This window comes from Brienomyrus brachyistius, chromosome 16 (genome assembly GCF_023856365.1).
Source record: "Brienomyrus brachyistius isolate T26 chromosome 16, BBRACH_0.4, whole genome shotgun sequence".
Taxonomy (NCBI): Eukaryota; Metazoa; Chordata; class Actinopteri; order Osteoglossiformes; family Mormyridae; genus Brienomyrus; species Brienomyrus brachyistius.
Genome location: NC_064548.1, coordinates 3,564,789 through 3,581,188, shown reverse-complemented (window position 1 = coordinate 3,581,188; position 16,400 = coordinate 3,564,789). Strand labels below are relative to the sequence as shown.

Below are 16,400 nucleotides of genomic sequence, written 5' to 3'. Positions count from 1 at the left end.
TCAGGCTGTGAAATGCACCTGCCTGCTGTGGATTGTGGGAAGTGTATGTTTGACGGGCCAATGGCGTCAGTATTAACGTTGGTGTTCACAAAGCAGCCCTATTCGTTTTCAGTTTTAGAGAGACCAGAGATAATCATCTCTTAGTACGGACCAATCAGAAAGTGCTCTCTAGATCACAGGACCATAATCCCGAGGCAGCCTCAGAAACGCTGAAGTCACAGCAAGTCGACTTAATAAAAAGGTTCATATTTTTATTGTTAGTTTACATGTTTCTGGCACATAGCAGCAAGTGGCCGACCGGCACTTCATGACATCTGAATAACAGTGCTATTCGTCGTGATCATTTGGCACAGACACATCGACCGTTTGCCAACATTACTGCGCTTACAGATGCAGAGAGACTTTAAGAAATCTGCCTCAAGCCTCACATTTTCTATGATATGAAGTAAGAAAATAAAACAGAAGGCATGATCAGTAATGATTAATGAGTGGATTTATGTACACCTTCCAGTAAATGATTATCATTGCAGATCCATCAGTTAAAAGATTGTTTTTTGTTAAATCATGCATGTGGAAAAAGTGTCAATTAAATATTTAAGACTGGACACTAATTACATTAAAATTTTTTTAAAAATAAATCCTACTCTGAAATATTCACGGATTAAACGGACAATTAAACGGGAAATAAGAGAGGAACACTGTGAAATGGCCACAGGAAGAGCAGCATGGTGGGTGGGGTCTCATACGAGCAGATGGAGGCCATTCGGGCCGGACCGCAGCACCCCCTGTTTGCCAGGTGGTTCTGATCAGGGAAGGAACTCGATTAAAGACCCTATTAAGCGGACCTGTCCACTAGCACAGAGAATCTGAGAAGCGCGTGGAGCCTCAGCCTATGCTCCTGCCCAGACTTGATGGTTTTTGGGGTCTTTTTTTAAGGTCCTCGCATTTTAGCTCTTTTTTTAAGTTCCAGACTTGAGATGGGCGTGTCACAAAGTCAGCCATTGCCACAGCCCAAAGGTGCGAGGGGGGGGGGGGGGGGGGTGGCCAGCAACATCGGCTCCAGCCACTGAGGCATGGGCGCTGCGTATGCAGGACAAACAGGGAGCTTAAAGGGACAGGGAGAGTAAGCGAGGGGGCCCCGCCGGGTCGGTCACCCTGCTGATTTCAGCTCATGGAAATGCTGTGCTCTGTAAGAGATCCTAAGGCAATGTCACATTACTGGTCAAAATGTACAACATCTATAATCTATACATTGTGCGACTGGCTTGGGACGCCACTCTATAGCACGGTGGCGAACACCACGATGGCCGGGTTCTCGATGTCCGCTTTGCTCTGCACCATCCGCAGCTCCAGCTGGGCTGGGGTGGGTCGCTTCCCGGGCCCCGCTATCTCTGCAGGAGAGGAGCAGCAAGAACACTGAGCTTCCGGGATACAGACAGACGGAAACAAGCAGACAGACACACAGGTAGACTGGCAGGCAAAGGCACAGATAGACAGACAAGTAAATAGAGACAGACAGGTACAGGCAGACACACAGACAGATTGGCAGGCAAAGGCGTAGACAGAAAAGACGAGTAAAGAGAGAGAGACAGACAGACAGGCACAGGGCCCTGCTTACCATATGCGTAAGAAATGGTCCTCTGGATTACATGATGCATAACGGACACAGTCTTCTCACAGGCAGTCTGAAACGGGTGGGGGAGGGATCCAAGCAGAGTTGGGAGGGGGGGCGTGGAAATCAGAGGAAATGGGTGGGGGGGAAGAGAGAGTTCATCGTTTTCACTTCAGCATCTTCTGCTGTGTCACCTCACGCTATACCTGAGGGAGGCCAGGAGGTGCATGAAGGGAGGTGGTGATCAGTGAGAAGATTGGGGCAGGGGGGGGCAGCTGACCTTGAGGTCGTTGGGGTGGTGGTGAGTCCAGGCCAGCAGCATGGCGGCAAACAGGTCGCCCGTGCCCACGAACACGGCGTCCACCTTGGGGATCTCCATGCGGATGCGCTGGGTCGTCCAACTGCCGTCCGCTTTCACTGGAGCACGGAGGCACAGGCACTGCGCTGAAGGACACGCTCACGCCCACTCGGCCCAGCCCACTCCACCCAGCATGCTCCGCCCCACTAAGGCCTACCTGTCCGCTGGCTCCCCAGGGCTACCAAGAAGCGGTCGCCCCGGTGGGATGGAAGGTCCGAGCTGGTGATGACCACAGTGTCAGGGCCCATCTTGTGAAGGAGATCCATCACCTGTGGCGACAGACAGCTGGATAAGAAGAAAGCAAGAAGAGGAGCAGACCACGGTGGATGAAGGCGTTTAAAGGGGCATGGGACATTTCATGTGACAGCCAGCATTGCTGTACACTGGTCAACAGCATGATAAAGTACAGGACAGTATGGAAACACTCTTCATTGTAATTCAACGTAATCTTCCTAATGATTATCCCAAGCAGAGCCGTGAGGAGCTGGGAGCCTGTCCAAGGAAGCTCGAAGTAGCAGGCAGTGGGCAACATGAACGGGGTGGCAGGTCATTGCAGGTCACAGAAACTATACGTGAGTGTTTTCCAACCTGGTCTTTGGGTACCCAAAGACAGCCCATGTTTTTGCTCCCGGTCGGGAGCAAAATGTGGACTGTCTGGGGATCCCCCGGGACCGGGATGGGAATCAGTACTACAGGTAACATAGTAAAGGGCAAATGAAAGATGCCAATTGGCCTATCTGCGGGAGTAAAGCGGAGACCCCAGAGGAAGGCCATGCACACTCCACACACACAGGAGCGGATTCAAGCTCCCAGCCCAGTCTCCGATATAGATCTACTCATAACCTCGGGCCACCCACACAGCAGCTCAGTCAATATTACACATTATGTTACACACATTTACATATTTAGCAGATGCTTTTATCCAAAGTGATGTACAATTGAGAAAGCCGGGTCAGCCAGTCCCTGAAGTCAGCCAGGGGATTTGAACCAGCAACCTTCTGATGACAATCACAGCATCCTACTCCAAAGAGTCACACCGCACCCCATACTAATCAAATAGGGAGAAACCGTATCTATGTTAAACAATACTCTTTCATGTCACAACTTACCTCGACTGCATCTTTCTCCGTGCTGATATTCTTTCCCGTCAAGAGCCTGCACGACACACCAACAGACACAACACACACAGACAGACACGTGTGAGCGGCACACGCTCACACACAGAGGGTGCCCGCACCTAAACCCACCATGTACGTGTACACACACACACACACACAGCATACGTAAGAACCCCCCCCCCCCCCAGGCACCTAGCTCACACCACTTCACAACACAAGCTTTCAGCATGGAGGTGTTAAGCACAATGCACACAAAAAAAAATACAATAAAAAACGTTGCAATTTGATGCTGCTGCATTTGTACAAAAAGCCACTAGGGGGACCTCCAACCCTTTTTCTCAGACCAGAAACAATACTTAAGCATTCCCTCAGATTGCAGAGATCCTTTACATTCATAGCGGACACGACACTGAATGCAGACCCATGATACACATTCGAGAAAAACACACTGGCAGACAACACGAGGGAGGACGCAGACGAAAGGGGACATGGCTTGAAGATGTACGACCACGTTATGTTTACCCACTCTGCCTCAAACTGGTTAGGTGTGATGATGTCAGCCACGGGGACCACCTTGTTCTTGTAGACAGGGTATAGATTTTCCGGAACATACTGCGAACAGAATGTGGAGTCACTGGGTGGACATACGGATGGACGGACACCTGTATACGGTATTACAGAGATATCACGGCTCAGGAATGAGCAGCATGTCAGCTCCGGTTGGTCATTGCCGGTATTTGTGATCTCCACTCCTCTATTAGACTATTAATGACTGCCTTGCTGTACATTCACGTTACGGGTTATCGCCAAGATGTCTGCAGACCACGTGAAGGTCATCCTTCAAAATAACGTTTTTTTTTGTGGATGCGCCGCAGAGGGTCATGAATTCAGTTGTCATGGCAGAGGGCAGGGGGAAGACGGACACCGGAGCGGCCTGAGACGTTCACAGGAGCAAGCGGACACCGTCACTCACCATGGAGCCGTGATCGCCAAGCACCGGGTCACAAACTGCAACACAAGACAGGACCGTGGAGTCAGCACACACATGGAAACACTGGCGACTGCTCCCAGGTCAGGAACTGGGGTCAAGAGAACGGCAGCATTTTCCCGACTTTCCATGCTTAACAGAAAACTATAAAGAGCGTTTAATGGGAGGACAGCAACATGGGTTTGGTCTAATATTCCATCCTGAAGATCACAGAGCTGCGACAGACAAGGTCTGCATTTAATCCTGTCAGAATTATAACCAACAACTCGTACCATCTACATTTTTTTTTTAATTCAGCTGACCCTTTACCAAAGGGACAAGCAGTGCCTGAGGGCAACTGGGGTGTAGGGCCATGCTCAGGAACCCAGCGGTGAAATAAACGTCCCTCTTCTGACCCTGACATTCAAAATGGTGACCATCTGCTCACAGACATATTGTCCTAACCTGCTGAGCCACACGCCGACACCAGAGGAAAACTTCTGATAAATCTGTACAATCTACATGATATTTCATTTTGCAAAGGAACATGTTATCATGTGAGAAAAACACACACAAAAAAAAACACGCACCATATACCAGTTTGGGATTGGCTCGTTTTAACTCCTTCACAATGTCCACCACCATCTCCAGGAAGGACGTGTCCCGGGTATACCCTGCAGAAAAAGACCACCAGGTCAAACACTTAATAAGGCAATCCTTCTCAGAGCAGATGCGGCTAGCAAAGCACTATAATGACACAACATGGTTGCCATGGAGAAGCTTGGTGCTGACCAATCGAATGCAGCTAACAAAGCATAGCTTTCTGCATTATGATACAGAGGGCACACTGCAGCAGCATTCACTCATCGCCAACAACATCCATCATATGCTACAATGGCGCCCTCTGAAGGCCAAACAGAGAAAATGTACCAAGTCAGCTGAAAGATGGGGACTCTTTTCTCCAAAGGTCCCAAGGTGTTTACATTTCAATAGTTTAAAAGAAAAAAATGTATTAATAATGAATAAATGAAATATATCTCTGTATAATTATATATCATAAAAGCGAGGGTGGAAGCACTATAATGACATAACATGGTTGCCATGGAGAAGCTTGGTGCTGACCAATCGAATCAAGGGTCTTCAACTAAGTACCCAAACTGAAAAGGCTCTATAATCATGCGCCCAATTCACAGCACCGATTTATGCAGTGGGAGCTTGTTAGACGGGACCTGGAGTTTCATCTCAGTTAAACAACAATATTTTTAGACGGTGCCCCTCCTGACTTCATTACAAGGAGACATGACATTTAAATGGCCACTGACATTTAAAGTTAGCCACAGCGACACACACTCAGGCTAATGCACAATTTTAAAGGCAGGGCTAGAGAAGAAAGGAGGGTCAGCACAAACTCCTGAAGTACGTATGAGACGTAAAGAGCATCTGTGCCAGATGCAGGGCCATCTCATCCAACCGAGCAGAGGCTGGGGGGGTCCGAGCCAGTCAGTGAAGGCGGAGCGGCGGGGACGTGCACCACAGCCAAAGCGATAAACGGGCCGGGCTGCAGGGTCTGCCGAGAATGCACACCTTCCTTCTGGCCTTAGGGAAACCCGAAATACAGACTGTGCCCCGTTACTAGGGCTCTTCTGATCTCCAGTCAGCACAGAATAAGACTAAGACTATCATGGAGCAATATAGGCTTTAATATTTTTCTGAACAGCTCCGCCGGCTCAGGGAGGCCGGTCTGTCAGAGCAGCATGTCAGCAGGTACGTGCCACATGTCCCATGGGAGATTCCCTGCTCAAAGCACCTGCAGTCCTCACGTGCTCCCTTTCACTCTCTCTCTCTCAGGCCCACCTCGTGCCCTCATCCTCCAGCTGCCAGACCTCCCCCAGGGGAGAGCAGAGGTGGGATGTGGCTGGTGCTGCCTCAGAGCTGTAATGTGTCCAGCAGCCACACCCTGCACTTTTTCCCTCAGCCCCTAATAAATTCCACATACAGTGCGACCCTCCCCCCATATCTGCATCTTCAGTAACTGCACTTTATCCACAGGTTCCAATTTTTTTTTTTTAATTCCAGAAACAAACAGTTTGTAAGTTTCAAACCACACGCCAAGCAAGTACAGGCTGTAACATGGTGAAATTCACCAGTCGCACCCAGTACTTGGCTCATCGCCCTTTGTCCTCATAACCACAATCACATTCATTGTCCCAATATGTCAGCGTCTGTATTTGAAAAACGTATAATAAGGATGATTTTCATTGCTCAACTATCCCTTGGTGCAAGATAATTTTCATTGCTCTATCGTCTCTTGAGAATTAAGTTAAAATGTCAAATTCCCTTTCATTTGATAGAGTGCCATTTAATGTCAGTACTGTGTGTAATCTATGAAATAAACTTCACCATACGTCTATACACTTGCTCACAGGTTCCCTGTATAATGCTCGTCTCTCAGCTTAATTCGCTACTGTGTTCACAGTACTTAATTTCTGAGTAGTCGCCTTGTAATGTTAAACACAGAAAAAACAGAAGTTCTGGTAATTGGTCCCAAGGCTGCAAGAAATAAGTTTCACCACCTGAACACTGGTGGCCGTCCTACACAACCTAACACGGTGGTTAGAAATCTTGGTCTTCTAGTTGATTCAGAATCATGTTTTGATGCTCACATAAGAACTGCGTTTTATCATCTACGGAACATAGCCAACCTTTGGAAGATGCTCTCATGATGCAGAAAAATGAATACATGCCTTTCTAACTTCCAAACTGGACAACTGTAATGCCCTCCTTTCTGGTTGCTAGTCTAAATCCTTACATAAACTTCAGCTGGTACAGAATGTTCTCACAAACACTAAAAAATGTGATCACATTACACCGGTCTTATCCTCCCTTCATTGGCTACCAGTTAAGTCTTGGATTGACTATAAAATACTGCCATTAACTTATAAAGCACTCAATGGCCTTGCACCAGAATATCTTAGTGACTTGCTGACCACATACAACCCTCCACGCTTGCTTTGCTCTCAAGCCATGGGATATCTGTTAGTGCCTAAGGTAGAAAGAGCTACGGCAGGCTGCAGAGCTTTCTCCTATAGAACTCCTCAGCTGTGGAATGGTCTTCCACCGGATGTGCGGGTTTCAGGCTCACTCTCAATACTCAAGTCTAGACTAATAACACACCTGTTTAGTTTAGCTTATAGGGACACTAGTTCTAGCTCTAGCTAACTCCTCACTCCCAGTCAGGCCTGTAGTGTGAGGTGTAGAGCTAGGTGGGGATTGGTGCCATTGGCTTTGGATAAACTGGACTGTCAGTGCTGTCACTCTGGCTTCACACCCCCTTGTGGAATTGGAGTGCTGACATTTCAGGGACTCCCCATGCCTGCATTCCCACTTGCCTCTCCCTCCTACTTATGCTGCCATAGCCATATCTGCCAGACCTTGCACATTGCACTCCATATTGCACTCACCTAGCCGTTAGCACTTCCTATAGTCTCCCCTACTTTGACTAATTGCACATTTTATTTCCCCTACTCCTCCTGGGGGGTGCTGCCTGGAGACCTCATGCGCCCACGCCCGAGGCGCCCCCTCTGCCTGCGGCTCCCGTGCCCACGCCCGAGGCGCTTTCTCTGCCTCTACAAGTGACTATACCCCCTGTGACTGCTGGTCCTGACCCCACTCCTGTCCCTCCCGCCCCAGTCCCTGAGGAGGTCCAACCGTCGCTCCCCCCTCCTCGGAGGTGGAGGAGTTTGAATGGGGCCCCTCGGGGACCCTTTTGGTGACTCCTCCACCCTCACCCCGGCGAGCTCAACCCCGGCCAAGGAGCCGGATGTCTGTGTCTCGTAAGGGGAGAAGACACAGACGCAGGGCTGGGGTCCCGCCTGCCCTGCCCCCTGACTCGCCTGCGCTAGGGCTCGGAGAGCGCCTGCGGGTCCTGGTCCTCCGGGTCGGCTGTCGCCTGCGGGTCCCCCTCCGAGGCCTTGTCGTCATGCCTCACTATCCGACTCCGACTTCTCGTCGGTCGCCTGCAGATTCCCCAGCTGCGGCTCCTCAGTTGCCTGCTGGTCCCCCTACTCCAGCGCGTCGGAGGATGTCGCCGCCTGCTGCGGCTCCCCCCCTCTCCTTGCCCTCGCCAGGGTCCCCTTCAGCTCCCTCGTCCCCTTCCCTGGTGATCCCTCCCCTTCAACTCCCTCCCCGACCCCTCCTTCGCCCTGCCTCCTCAGCCCCTCCGAGGTCCTCTCCTGCTCCGGCCTCCCGGCCACCTGCGGCCCCTCCGACGGCCACCCATCGCCCGCTGGGGCTCCCTCGGGCTCCCCTTTATTCCCCCTCCTTCTCTCCCTGGCCTCCCGTCTTTGTCCCTCCTGTCTCCGTTCCTCGTCTCTTTATTCCTCCCGTCTCTGCTCCTCGTTCCCCGGTGTCCCCTCCGTTCCCTCCCGGCCCTTTTGCTCTGCCCATTCCCTCCGTGTCCCCGTTCCTGATCTGTCTGTCCGCCTTCCCCGTTCTGTGTCAGGTCCTGTCTTGGTTTCTGCCCCTGTGCCAGTTTTGTCTGTCCGTTCTGTTCCCAGTGCCTCGTTAATGTTTTTTTTCTTGTTTTCCAGGTCCTGGTTCCCCAGTCTCATCCCATCCGTTGCCTCCCCTGAGGCGAGCGCACCTTTGGGGGGGGGGTTCGGTCACGCCCGGCTCGTCAGATCCTCGTGTGTGCCACGCCCCCTGATTATCCACGTGTGCTTCCCCGATCTAGCCCAGCTGTGTATGATTATTTTCGCCCAGTCCTGTCTATTTCACTCCATGTCTTGCCTTATTTCCTTGTCCGTCATTGATGTTACTGATGTTCGTCAATGTTCCGTCCTGCATGTAGCCTTAGTCCCCGAATAAACCCCGTTTTACCCCGACTTACGGCTACCTGCTTCCTCCTTGCCTGCCTGCCTGTCCGAGCGATCACCTGTTCACCACAGATCGTGACAACTTCATGCTTCGGACCCTTACAAGGCTGGCTTTGTAATGAGTTCTTTTACTCCTCTTCGTTTTGCTGTGGCACATCCAGCATTCTAACATTCCGCTCTCTCGCTGCTCGGTCCAGCTTACACAGCGCCATGCTGTCAGACGGAGTCACTAGAGGCGTCCCTCTGGGATCTCACCTGTGAGCACGTAGTCATAGTGGTTGACGTTGTTGAGCTTGATCCCCTCATACAGAACGTGCAGTTCATCTGCAGTCAGCACCTGACCCTTCCAGTGGGCGTAACCTGGCAAGAGAGGTCAAAGGTCACAGGTCAGTATCACAGCCCTGGCAGCTGAAAATGGCAATGCATGTCCAAGAACATAATCATGACACAACATAAACCTATTGAGTCGCCGCTTTCAGTATAGATGCCGTTGACCATTTCAGGAGCTAGGGAACCTCCACATACCAAGGTCCCCTAAGGCTGATGAAAAATAACCCCACAACCCCCAGACTCTACATACTGCCCATTCCGCAGGACATTCAGTCATCCCGTTTATACATGTTCAGAAAAATGCCACAGTAATGCTGTGAGCAAGGCCACTGGGTGGCGCCAAAGATGATGTTTGAATGATCTTCATATCCATGTAATACAGGGGTAGCCAATCTTATCCATAAAGGGCCGTGATATTTGCAGGTTTTAGGGGTAACCTGTAGATCAGCTGTTCAGACCCAGGTGTGAGGACACTAGTAATATAATTATGGAGTTGCAGCGAAAACCCGCATACACAATGTATGGATAAGATTACCCACCCCTGGTGTAAAACTATGCAATTACACCTGTCTAAGCTAACAAACTTTTGCTAAAATCACCCCTGTATTTGCAGCAACCATCCAATAACTTGTATATTTTTTGACTCGACCATTAGCACACAGTCTAGCTCATCAATCTCTCATTGATTATTTTCAACTAATTAATTGATTGATTAAGCGAGTTGTTGGTTAAAATACATGGAATGGCTGAGGTGCCGCTGAAGAGAGGTTTGGGAACCGAAACTGTGTTTTTCTAACCATCCAACAAGATATCAGTAACTTTTTGCAGAACTGAAGAAATTCTTTCTTCTTAGCTTTCATTGTTACTCTTAATTTTTTCTCATGTTAAATTGTGTTTTCTGTTCTGAAAAAAAAGTGCAAAGTGCACTTGCTACCCAGATAAATAGCTTTAAACATCTCTTTTGACTGCCTAAGAGTGGAGCACAGTACTGTATATAGAAAAATAAACCAAATGTAATTGCACTGAACATTCCACAAACACAGGCCAGCAGCAGAACTTCAAGCACAGCATGATCATTGCTCTCAGAAGACATACAGCCTCCAGAACAGCAGGGCTGCGAGGCTCAGGTAATCAGAGATGGCTGTTTCTGCCAGCCAGCTTTCCATATCCTGCACAGTGAGCAGAAAGATGTCCCTCTTAGAGGGGGAGAGCCTGTCCTTCAGTGCAAAACAGCTATTTATAGCCAGAACCACCATTCCTTAAAAGCACGTCCTGTTGTAGCAGCTGGTCCAGGGGTCGCAGTACTCGCTGTAATACGGCAAGACAGACGAAAACAGACAAAATCATTAGGTGATGTGATGGGTCACTAGGGTGCAAAAACAGAAAAGGGACTGGTGAAGTGGGGGGTGGGGTCACAGTCACACAGTGAGGATGCTGCTGCTGTAGGAAGCATGAAGCCATAGCCACAGGTGAATCACCAGGTCAGTCATGTGGCATGGTGCCCGTTGCTTAGCAACATTACAAGATGGAAGCCTGTGGGATTTGGTTAATGAAGAGTCACTGAATGCATGAGGGTGAGCATGTGACATAGAGGGGGGGGGCGGGGGGGAGTGTGGAATTCTCTGATAAGGAAAGCTGCTGTCAATTTCTGCTGAGGCAAATTCATTGGATTTCTATTTTCTGATGTTTCTCTCTCTTTCACACACACACACACACACACACACACACACACACACACACACACACACACACACACACACACACACACTCACCACACACACACACACACACTCACCACACACTCTCACACAGGGATCCCCGTCTCTCATATGCACCAGGAAAACAGGAGACCATTTCCTCTTGCCTGTGGCAGATGCCCGACTTCATTAACTGACTTCACCTGTCAGCTATCACTGCTGCTGTCCCAAGGTGAAAAGACCATCTTTCAATCAATCACTCAGTCAGGGTCATGGGGGGCTGGATTTCATAACAGGCAATATAGAACACAAAAGCAAGGGAATATCCCAGATGGGGATGCACACACACACACACACACACACACACACACACACACACACACACACACACACACACACACACACACACACACACACACACACACACACACAGACACAGACACAGACACAGACACATAGTTCATGCGCAATTAATAGATGCCAATGATCCTAACTGCACGCCGTTGGACTGACCCACTATGCCGGCCCACAGTAGCCCAATGATCCCCCTCCCACTCCACAAAACAGCTGGCAAAACACAAGATAGTCAGTACGCCATGTAAATATACCACCAGTCCAGCCTCCCACCCCTAGGGGGCAATACCTGCTGGGCTGGAGAAAGGAAGCCACTCATCCATCGCCACAGGTAGACAGCAGCAGGGTGCTCACACGTCTTTAACTGAATGGGGCAGGGGGTGGCTTGTTAATCTCTCTGAATGTGAACGCAGTGCCTGCTATTTTAAATTCCATCCACAGCAACTAGGAGGCAGCACTATTCAGACTGATGACGAACAGCAGGGAAGAGCACTGATCCAGGCCATTGGGCTCAGCAGGGCTGCATACGATTGCTGTCTGTTCATGAGTCCGACGTGCAGGGGACTACATCAGCACTGCCATTTCAAACCCCATCACACCAAAAATGTTGTGCCGCCCCACACCCCACCTCCCCACACCCAGGAGAAACATCAGCAACACCTTCAACTATTTTCAAAGAGGTTTCCTGACAATTGAACTGACCTGAATTATTCACCAGTGTATCTGCTAGTGTGGTGAATCAGAAACGGCACTCGATCCCCAGCTGTCGTGCTACACCTGCTACTGTGCAAGTCCAACCGGTTCAATGCCCTGCAGCCACTGCGAGCAGACTGCTCTGTGCTTTCAAAGCGAAATCCCACAGGGAATGTTACCCAGAATCAGCAGGAAAAAAAAAAATCTCTAAAGGCTTTACATTCATGTCACACACAATATTCCTTAGCAAAAAAAAAAAACTACAAGAAATGACCTTACTGACGTCTAAATTTACGCACATTTTTAATTAAGTGCAGAGCAGGAGAGCACCCACTGCTGTTCGACTTCGGCGTCTGCAAAATGCGCTTGTTTATTCATTAATTAAAAACAATGAAATAAACAAAGTGCTTTGGCTAAACGCTAAACAGATGACAGGACAGCCATTTGGCAGCGGCTGTCCTTACGGGAAGTGGGGTTATGCAAAGCGAGCGTTTTAACCCTGAAACACTGAGGCAATCTCAGATGCTGGAGCCTATCTGAGGAGTAACTAATAAAAATCCCCAATTTTCTCTATCCCACCGAAAAGTCCATCAGCTGCTCGCCCTGGACCTGCACTTCTGTCCTCACCACTTCTTCTCCACATGTGCCCTCTGAAGTTTGAAGCTGTGTTTGTTTATTATGCCTACATATAGGGAGCTGGGTGACTGTAGGTGACTCGGGTGCTGGTTACAATGAAGGCGACCTTAGGGGTGAGGCAAGGACGGAGTACAGAAAAAGGGCTTTCCCCCCAGGCCTCATGACATCGACGTGAGAGAGAGCACTAATGATGCTCACTTCTGGGAAGACCATTTGTATGCAAAGGAGCTCCCAGAAAAACAAATGTGGCTCCACTTCTCAGAAATTCTTTTTGTTTTTTTTTCTGTTTTGTTGGTACGGAATTAGTAATGAGAGCCACTGGAATTTCCCCATGATTCACAACTGTGCGTGCAATAACTAGTTCCTCATCCCAGGCCTTGGGATTCCCCAGATGATCCATGTGGACTGTCTGGGAGGGAGCAAAAATGTGGACCGTCTCGGGGTCCATAAGGACCGGATGGAGAAACACTAGTAAAGGGATTTAAAAAATAGTAATAATAAAATAAAAAAACACCTTGAGGTACAGCCAAGTCTCCCTGGAAACACAGTTGGGGGAGTATAAAAGCTTGGAAGAATAAATGCAGCAGGACACAAAGCATGGCTGGGAGTAATTCATGGTTTCTTAGGGTCACTTGACCAGGAAACAAACACAGTTATATTTCAGAGCCTCTGAATGGGCCAGAAGGCCAGAATGGAGGGTACATGGGAAGCAGGGCAACTGGCAAAGGGGACTTGGCAGAGGGGGCACAGGAACTGAGTGCCTTGCTTTGGAAGCTCTGCTAAACTGCTAAAGCTAATGAGAAAATGGAGCTTCGATGCCAGTTCTGAGGCCTGACTGGGGTTCGCCGGGGAGCCCCAGCATCCGAATGCTTACAGTCTCATATGTCTGCAGTCTTACAGATGACATTATGATAATGACATAATAACTATTCTCTGGTCCAGGTACAATAAAAATAATAATGAAATAAAATCTTACTTTCCAGGGCAAATTTGATCATGTGACCTTTGACCCCAACATGAATGTATAGTTGCTTATCTGCCATTATAAGCAACTTACACTTTCACCCATTAAACGCAGGGTATTCTTTTTTCTTCAAGCCCTCTAGGTGAAACAAAATAAAGTTACGCAAAAGGGATCTCATTCAGAAAGAAATCTAGAAAATAACAGAATAAAAGATTCCTTGCGATGCACAACGAACAGCATGGTAATTCCTAGACCATTAACATTCAGGCCATTTTACATTTTTCGTTCATCCAATGCAGGCCACCCAGCATGATGCAGGACGCAAAGATGTCAGGTGCAGACTGACCCGTACCTGGGCCGCTGGTTCTGACTGGATGGAACCAACATTCAGGCCAAACATTCAGGATCAGTTTAACTAAAAAGTCTTTTACACTTTTATCAATTCCAGTTAAACATGTAGTTATCTTTAAAAGCTATTTTAGTTCTGGGTTAAGTACCCTCCTCAAAAGGTACAAAAACAAGTCATCCTAACATATGAAACAGTACAAATGAGGAGTAAAATACACACACACGCACATTTGTATTCAGATCTTTGTGGGGACCGTGCATTAATTTCTATGGGCTTCCACAAGTAACCAAATAAAATGAACAACACACATCATCATTCAAAATTATTATTCAGCACTATTCTTCAAGTCTGGGTACGGGGGGAAATCACACACTTTACATCAGGTTAAAATCACTACACTGTCCACAGAGAGAAGACTGGGAGGAAGAGCTGGGATGGGGGAAAAATGTGAGAGCATAAAGACCAAAGCCAATTACAAAGAAGCATAAAGTGGATATGCAAAATACCCAGTGTGGAGGGAACGGCAAGGAAAAATATGGTCTGAACCCTGTTAGGCCGATTAAGGACTACACACGTCAAAGAGACAATCACCATACATAGGTCACAATGGAGTTATAATGGAGTACCTGTGTGATTGGAGAACTGCACCGAGTTGATGGAGTCCACCTCGAACCCAAGCACCTGTGGGACAGACCATCAGAGGCGTACTGTTAAACAACCAATGGAAAACAGTGCTTAAAGGTATGAGGACCTGGAACTACAGTAACCAGAATGCACTGCAGCTTCACAAGGACTCGCAGGGTTACGTACGTTCCTGTGTGTGTACTGTCACACCGAGGCGCATAACTGTCAATGAAAATCACCCTGAAGGCTATAGAATACGACTGCGTTTTGTATATGATTCTTTCTAATCGCATCGTACAGTCAGAGCTTTCCTTAACACCTAAAGAAATCATTCAAAACAATTTGTTAGGTTCATCGTTATATTAATGTGTGTGTACTCGTCATCAAACCAGATGGGTCGTGTACAATATCATCCCTTCTTTGACGTCAAACCAGACATTTCATCAGCCACTAAGATTATAGGCAACCATGGCCATCCCGAACAGATAATACGAAAATCGGCACATTTCTGCCCGTCTCATTTATATTCCGTCGCTGTCACATTGCTAAGACTTGCCACCGCCAACTGAAACACAAACGTCTCGCATTAACTGTACACATACGACTTTTCCCAGTGGCAGTTAGCTGGCTGAATCATTTAAGCTTCCTTTTTAAATGATGTTTTTAAAATTAATCTTTTGTTTGCGAGTTGGCTATTTGATGTCCGGATATTAATGGAGTTGTGTTGTGGTCATGATGACGACGATGATGATGATGCTGATGATGTTTAAAGCCGGCGTTGTCGGATTGCTCCTCGGGCGAGGAGTGGGCAGAGGACAAATTTTGCAACATATTAAAGACGTACACGCCGGTCTCTGAATGTCATTAATCAATTCCAAGATAAAAACACAATACAACTTTTCCATATACCTGTTGGCTAATCATCACGCTCAGTTCATTAAAAAGACACTAATCGAAATGAAACATTGGCATGGATTTAAACGAAAACGAAGATCACAGCGATTAATACTGTAAAACTGCATCACAACAAAACACTAATTACTCGTGCACGGATGACACTCTAAGATTAACGCATTCTACTGTGCACTTACTATGACTGCAGAAATCGTACACACTTACTTGACAAGCGATAACAAATAAGGATATTTTACCATGTGACCTTTAGTTTCCTACCTACACTCAACACGTTTCCATTTCCTCATCGTTCAAATTAAGCCAGTGGATCCTCTCTGTTAAGGAACGAACTATAACTTTCAGCGAAAGAGATGCATAAAAAATCTTACCTGTAATGGAAATGATGCCGATTTATTCCCAACGTATCCCCTAACAACATGACTCTGAATTGACAACACTCTGCATTCCCCTTCGTACGTTCCCATTTTAAAAGATACACTGACTGGCTCTATCTGTGTATCCCCGGCTAAGTGCAGCTAGCTAAGAAGTGCTATTTCCGATCCGATTAATCTGGAAATTATCCAAGTGCGAAAAAAACAGAAACGCGAAACTGAACTGAAGGACATACAGCTCAAACCGAAACACACATTGACGAGATATACCTAAATTCTTCAGGCAATTAAGAAGGACACCTAAGTCCATCTACGTCACGGGGATAATAATTGACCCGCTGAGACCTGACAGCACGATTTATTATTAGATTCCTGCTTGACAATACAATATGTCTTTATATAGTATGTGAAATAAATTATTAAAAAATGATATGTTGTACATCGCTCTCCCAATAAATAATGTATAAAACATGTTCTAACGTTTTACTATGTGATCGCTTGGTGTAATATGCGATGGATATAAGAAAACGAAAATATA

At 47.7% G+C, this 16,400-nt stretch overlaps 1 protein-coding gene across 1 annotated transcript; it reads right to left on the bottom strand.

Moving 5' to 3' along the window:
* Positions 1-225: 225 nt before the first annotated feature.
* On the bottom strand, positions 226-16,157 carry pdxka (pyridoxal (pyridoxine, vitamin B6) kinase a). The gene is made up of 11 exons (XM_048978847.1): positions 15,860-16,157; positions 14,579-14,633; positions 9,185-9,289; positions 4,646-4,729; positions 4,062-4,096; positions 3,615-3,700; positions 3,080-3,125; positions 2,128-2,239; positions 1,893-2,029; positions 1,619-1,685; positions 226-1,391 (listed from the first exon to the last, which is right to left on the bottom strand). Exons 1-11 carry the CDS (start codon positions 15,953-15,955, stop codon positions 1,279-1,281), a joined length of 936 nt encoding a protein of 311 aa, XP_048834804.1. The 5' UTR covers positions 15,956-16,157; the 3' UTR covers positions 226-1,278.
* Between the last annotated feature and the right edge of the window lie 243 nt (positions 16,158-16,400).